Source organism: Chaetodon auriga, chromosome 11 (genome assembly GCF_051107435.1).
Source record: "Chaetodon auriga isolate fChaAug3 chromosome 11, fChaAug3.hap1, whole genome shotgun sequence".
Classification (NCBI taxonomy): Eukaryota; Metazoa; Chordata; class Actinopteri; order Chaetodontiformes; family Chaetodontidae; genus Chaetodon; species Chaetodon auriga.
The window spans coordinates 9,936,712-9,944,041 of record NC_135084.1 but is presented as its reverse complement, the minus strand read 5'-3'; the positions used below and the strand labels follow the sequence as shown (position 1 = coordinate 9,944,041).

The following is a 7,330-nucleotide window of genomic DNA, read 5'->3' as shown; positions in this document are numbered from 1 at the left end:
TTAGTGTAGGTGTGGACTCTGCTGAGGGCCTTCAGCCATCTTTGTGTGAGACCAGATTTAGAACTAAGACTAATTAGCTTAAGTTAAATGAAACCCTACAAAAGTTATTTCCACTAGTGGACTAGCTGACCAGACATTTCCCTGTTGGCTAGGATTTCCACCCAAATTCTCCATCTGCTTAGTTGTTAAGAAACTGATAGGATTACAGGTGCCATCATTTGGACAGTGAGCAGTGAGGTATTAGTGACTGCATCTAAGCTGGATTAAAATGAACTGACTGGTCATCCTGACTGCTGTAATGCAGTAGTGTGGACCGAAAGGAGAAGAGAGCAGAGCTGCTGTAGAGGGAAGCAAGGATTCATGCCTTGGCATCGAAACAGAGACCATGGAAATAACACTAAAAGCTTTTCCTCTGAAGGTAGTAAATATTCCATGGAGGAATAATAACCTCAGTTCTCTGCATACAGAGCCTCCTCTGTCCGAACAAGGCGAGACCATCATTGGAGTCTACCTGTTAGTGTTGGGTAAGTCAACCATCATATACTGGAAGATAATACAACGTGCAGTGAAGGGCTGCAGTATTTCATTTTGTACACTGCGTATGGTTTGAGGTTGAAATACTGTAGTAAAGTATGGGAACTAAGAGCAGGAGAATGGCCACTGTCAAAATCATCCCAATTATCCATCGTTCATTATACTTTTGCAAACATCCTAGATCAATGGCATATATGACCTACTGACAAAATACTTAAAAATCTAATTCCAAATTAGTGCAAAAATACATCCTATCAGAAATAGTTTTATTCTTTAAAGTCCTTTGGCCATACACTACACTAGCAAGAAAGAGTCACCCATCATTATATTAAGCGTCAACAGTGGAAAAAAAATGTGTTGTTCCTCTGGTTCCAGAGGCCAGTCCACCGCTGACACAGACAGTTTGACTGCTGGCCCACATCAGCTGATGTAGCTTAGGGATTTTGTCTCAGACAGAGTCTGAGTTATAAAAAGACAGAGATTCTCTTGGCTTTTTGCCACTATTATATAAGCCACAGCGTAAAATGATTTATCTCTGAACTTCCTCTATTCTGTGCGCTATTCTAGTCTCTGTTCTATAATTATTGAGATGAAGTAAGGAGCTTAGCAGGTAACACATTGACAGAGGTCAGGAGCTAAGAACAGTAACGCTCTGCTCTACTATGCTCTACTATACTCATTTCTACTCTACAGTACTCTACTTTGTTATACTTACAGTAACTTTACACTTCTTTGCTCTACTGTAACCTTCTCTACCATACTGTGCTCTTCTTTACTCTTCTGGACTATTGGACTGCTACTCTAATGTGTTCTGTTATGCTTTACTGTAGCACTATCTGCTGACTCTAATCTACTCTAAACTCTATTACTACTGTACTATACTACACTACACTACACTATGCGACACGACTCGACTCGACTATACGAAACTATAAGATTATGTCGTTCACTTTGCTGCAAGTCACTGCACTTTTTTCTACTCTTCTCTGCTATAGTATACCATGCCCTAATACAATATAATACAAAAAACACTCCCCTACTGTGCTATATTACACATTGAAATCAGTATTGTTGTTTATATACTTTAATATACTAGAGAATGTTCTACACAAATCTATTACTTCACCATACTCTGCACAGCTCCTCTCTGTTCTACTCTACTCTACTATACTATGAAATGATGTGATCCCCATTTGTATACTCTTTTATACTATGTAACATAAATCTAACAAATCTACTACTATACTCTGCAGTACTATGCGATACTATATTCTACTGAACAACACTATACTGTAAAATACTACACACAACTCTTCTCTGTTCTACTCTATTCTTCTCTTCTCTGCTCCACTTTACTTTATTCTACTATACTATATTATACTATACTACACTATAGTATAGTGCACTGTACTATGCTACACCAAAGAAGCATAGGTGGTTCACTAAATATTCACTGAATCTACTGTATGTATGTCTTTCTGTAGGATGGCTGTCCTGGTTTGGAAACAGTTTAGTGATGTTTGTCCTGTACAGACAGCGGGCCTCCCTTCAGCCAACAGACTTCCTCACTTTAAATCTTGCCATCTCGGATGCTAGCATCTCCGTATTCGGCTACTCCAGAGGGATCCTAGAAATATTCAATATCTTCAAGGATGATGGGTATTTGATCACCTGGATCTGGACCTGCCAGGTAAGCCACACTAAGATCACACCTCAGTTCATTTCAAAGCAGTCATTTGCTTACTTATTAATAATGTTTCATACATCCTTGCAAAAAAATGTGTATTAAATTGTGGTACATTTTGCAACTTTAACAATCAGTCAAATCCCTGAAACACTGGTATGAAATGGTCTGAATGTGATGACTGTGCAAAGTTAAAAAAAACAAAACAACAACAATAGCACGTGCATGCATCTTCTCTTTTGGGCCAATCCCAATTAATGCACTACATTGCAATGTCTTACAGTCCACTGCATATGCGGGTGAGTGTGTGTGTGTGTGTGTGTGAGTGTGTGTGTATGTGCAAGGGATTATGCTAGTAGCCATGTGGGCTGGAGGTTAAACCTGTAATAAGATTACCAATGTGGAGGCCTTTAAATGGGGGAAACTCTTCCAGCAGCATGGCACCTGTCAACAACCAAGCAGGAAACACAGGCAGGGGGGCATTTGTTGTATAATCTATGCTGCTTATGTATGTTGCTTAATTTTGAAAAGTGATTTATATTCATTTAAATGATGAGTTGCTTTGTATAATTTCTAATTTCTTCTATGTAGCATTCACGTCTATGTTTTCCTCCCCCCGGAGCCTCGGCTTGAAATGAAATAGTTGTCATACTTCAGCTTGGAACTCATCCAGGGTATTTTTCTTGCTCAAGGCTAGCTGTGGTGGAAATCGTGATATCCGTGCTGCAGCGAGTGAAGGAAAACAAGCTGGTGTAACCAGAACACCTTCAGTTTCAGAAGCATAAACCCCCAAAATCTTAGTGGGAGAGACCCTGTAAACAGACGTCTGCTGCTCCCAGGGTTCAGCCGCTGAGATGACCTCACCTCTCAGACATCCAATCTCAGGTTTTCAGGTGAAGGAGAAATATTGGGATAGCAGTACGCCCCTCTCATTTCACCTTCCCCTGGGAGAGGTGGGCTGAGAGATGGAGCGTCAGTAGATAAAGGAAGAGTAAGAAGTGACAGAAATAGAGGAGGGAAGGAACAGGAAGGTGAAGGAGACAGGCATGTGAGAAGCATTAGCAGATTACTGCATGGAGCATGATGGGACATGAACAGTTGCAAGCTGGGCCAGATCCCTGTGTTTTCCACCTAATGGTACAGGATATTATTGAATGTTATAGAACCTTATGAAACCCTTTGATGTTGCAAAGTGAAATACAAGGAAGAGAATTATCAAAGCAGTGTATAAGGTGCATAAATAATAAATAAGTATTTGTTCTATAATCCAAAATGTCTTTTCTTTTGAGCCATGACAGAGGCAAAACACTGATGAGTTGGGAGGATCAGTTTCAAGAGGCATCATCTTAAAGCACCTGGTCTTAGACTAGACTACTAGAATAGACTACTGCTGAATTAAAATCATGCTGATCTAGACGTTGGCTGTCTAGTACTCTGCTGAATGTGAGGGTGAAAAAAAAAACGTGATGACTGACAGTAATAGGATTAGTACTAAGGAAGATCAAGAAAGTAATCAGTGGGAGACCTCAACTGATCCATGTCACCTGGAAATGGCACAGCAGGGAACTGGGTGTGTCAGTTGGAGTCAGACTGAAACACAGTTGCATAATTCCCTTTAACAAGAGCTGTGATTAAAAGATCATCTTCCCAAACAATTGAGTAAATGCTACAAAGCTTCATGGTTTAATTCATTTGGCATTCATTGAACTTCTTCTCCCCCAGATTTTCATGGAAATCAAGTTAAAATCAATTAAAGCTACAAGGAAAGTTTCTGTTTTAATTTCCCAATGCGGATCCTGCAAGTTAAAAAGCCTGCAGCCCACATCATGGGTCTGGAGCATACTGGAGCAGGAAGAGCTCTTCAAGAAGAAGAAGAGCTGTGGCGTCTCTATCTGATAAAGTCTGAAGCAAAACAAATTCAAGAGACAAAAGTCTGGAACAATTAGGCCAGCGACAGATCTATGCCCTGAGGCTTCAACAAACACATTTTAAAGACGTGATGTCATGATTCACCAACTCGTTCTGTTTTCTTCCAGGTAGACGGTTTCTTCACGTTGCTCTTCGGCCTTGCAAGCATCAACACCTTGACCGTTATCAGCATCACCAGATACATCAAGGGATGCCACCCAAACAAAGGTCAGACCCAACCTGCCTGAATTGAAGTGAGAGACCATAAAGAAAGCTTCAGACCCGCGACTCTGCCTGCCTCACATTCCAGCAGTTGTTATCTGACAGAAAAGTGTGTTTTTTGGTACTAATGAAAGCTTATTACCGACTTCAGCTATGGAAACGACTACCACTTGTCTCCAGCAATTTCATTTACATTTGGCCAACATGTCATTAAGTTAATTTGAGGTGACTTTTTCTATTTTCGTGTGTGACTGATGCTGAAGAATGTCTTAATTATATGGAAATCAGGCTGAGTCTGTGTTGTCAGCGTGGGATAAGAGTTTTTACTGTGTTTGTGGTTGCTCATAAAACACAAGTAATATAAACCTGTGCATGTTTTTTTTTTTTTTCATTGGTGGTTAAACTATATGAACATTAGTGGTACATGTGGGATATCATCAGCTACATAATATGCCAGATTATAGCTGCAGCTACTGCAAAGGGCAACAAATATTCCAAGCAATGATATAAGATATTGCGGCCTATCAAAGCCAACCCAAATAACCCATAGCAACAATGGCACTGTACTCTCTCACAAACTGTCCTTATCGGATGGTATTGACATAAGATATGAGAGCGCCGCTCAGAAACAGAGCAGGCCGATTGATTTTCTTTCTTCTTCTTAATACAAAGCTATGTGTGCTTTGTCAACAGAGGTTCTTTTCAGTTGCAAATGTTTGCAAAGGCTGATAATATAAGAAAAGAGCTCATTGTTCAATAAATGTCACATTCATAACAAGTCAAGAATGCTGCATCTTTAAGTGCCTCTCACTTCCTCTGTCCTGTGTTTGCCAACGTCGAAACACTTAACCTTTTAAAACTGCAAACAGTCTGTTCCATAACTTGGGAATATGTTTTATTCATCTCGCGTTTCCTTGTGTGTTTTTGCAGCTTACTGCATCAGCATTAACACCATTGCTGTATCACTCATCTGCATTTGGACTGGAGCGATGTTTTGGTCTGTCGCTCCACTGCTGGGCTGGGGCAGCTACACAGGTCTGTTCTCACACGCTAACCATAGCAAAAAGAACATAAAACAAAGCCTTAATCTGAACTTTGCGTCTTATGTTCTTCAGATCGAGGTTACGGCACCTGCGAGGTGGACTGGTCCAAAGCCAATTACTCCACCATCTACAAGTCCTACATCATCTCCATTCTCATCTTCTGCTTTTTCATCCCTGTGATGATCATGCTGTTCTCCTACATCTCCATTATCAACACAGTGAAAAGCACCAACGCCATGTCGGCTGATGGCTTCCTCACCGCCCGTCAAAGGAAGGTGGAGAGAGATGTCACAAGGGTAGGCAAAAATAGGGAAAAAATCCAGTTTATTTCTGATGTTTTTATTGGAAAGACGTGATTGGAAAAGTAAAATGAGACTCTTTAAAGCTCTACTTAAAAGTTCCCTGTCTGTAATAAACCTCCTCTCACGTTATTCCAGTCCTGACAATTGTTCCCTCATGTTTCTCTTCAGATTTCCATTGTGATCTGCACAGCTTTCATCATGGCCTGGTCGCCATATGCAGTGGTGTCTATGTGGTCGGCCTGGGGCTTTCATGTGCCAAGCACAACCAGCATCGTCACCCGTCTCTTTGCCAAGTCTGCCAGCTTCTACAACCCGCTCATCTACTTTGGCATGAGCTCTAAGTTTCGCAAGGACGTCTCCGTGCTGCTGCCATGCACACAAGAGCGCAGGGAGGTGGTGCGTCTGCAACACTTTCAAAACATCAAACCCAAGGCCGAGGCACTGCCCTCACCTAAATCACTTCCTGTACAGAAGCTGGAGGCGAAATACACCATGGGAGAGTTGAACCAATGCAATCCTGACAGCGACTCAGGGGTCAACAGCCCTCCTCAGACTCCTCCATCTGACACACAGGAGGTCTTCCACATTAACCTGCCCTCGCACATTGAAACATCAGAGTACTGGTGCGACAGGCTCTGAAGGACTTTCTTGAGTACTTGAATTACAAGGGGGGATTAAGAGTATTTTTGTATTTTTTGGTCTTACCCGTGTTAATTAACTGTATGTGTAACCAATGTTAATAAATTATTTTTTGAATCTCAAGCGGGATTCCACACCTGTTCATTTTTAAAGGCTTTTTAAGCGGTCATTTTATCCATGCTAGCAAATTGGTAGCATAGCATGAAGAGATCCATAGTTTTCCTGAATCTTCCCAAAATATTTCCCCTGAAATGTACAGTTACTAACATAGCGAGGCAAGAGATGCACGATAACATCTGGAAACACTGAACTGTCCTTAACTCAACTGAAGCATGTGATGGCACAAAACTCTGCTGTTTCCCCTGCTGCCCCCGAGGACACTCACGCCATCAGATCTGAAATATACGCCACATACACTGAAAGATGCCAAACCGCACTCTGTCAGGTACCAACTGCCTATGAAAAGGTGTTATTTTACATCTCATTTCAGTGAAGCATCACCATATCACTCAACCAAAATCAGGTTGGAGCAATTAAAGGAGGCATTCTTCCCTCTGTGGCTCCATTTTTGCATAAAACTGAAAACTCTTCCGCTGGTTAAAGGGTGTGGTAAATTAGGACAAGTTTTTTTCTGCTGACAAGCTTTCAAACTAATGGCACTGTTGAAAGATAAATGAACAACCCTCAAATAGCACCTGAGCTTTTTTTCCCAGCAACATCAACAGGCAATTTTCTACTTGAGCCATGAAGGTTTAATCTTTTTTTAAAAAAAGAGTTCCCGAGGTGGTTTTTGCATTTCTGCAAAGACTATAATCGCATGCACAATGAGCTCTTTTACAGCAGCCCTTAAGACCTCTGAATCAAAATGGCAATCAGCTTCAGCATAACCATCCATATAGTGCATAATAGCAGCAGCTTGTGTGCCTGTGCCAATCTGCATAAACTAACAGACTCTCCCTGTTAAAGTAGTAGGCACTGTTTGTGTGTGTGTGTGTGTG

At 41.2% G+C, this 7,330-nt stretch overlaps 1 protein-coding gene across 1 annotated transcript; it reads left to right on the top strand.

The window, feature by feature from the left end:
- Window positions 1-321: 321 nt before the first annotated feature.
- Window positions 322-6,455, top strand: LOC143328197 (opsin-5-like). The gene is made up of 6 exons (XM_076743212.1): window positions 322-524; window positions 2,019-2,224; window positions 4,255-4,354; window positions 5,279-5,383; window positions 5,464-5,687; window positions 5,862-6,455. The coding sequence occupies exons 1-6, from the start codon at window positions 386-388 to the stop codon at window positions 6,330-6,332; spliced, it is 1,245 nt and encodes a 414-aa protein (XP_076599327.1). The 5' UTR covers window positions 322-385; the 3' UTR covers window positions 6,333-6,455.
- The last annotated feature ends 875 nt before the right edge of the window (window positions 6,456-7,330 follow it).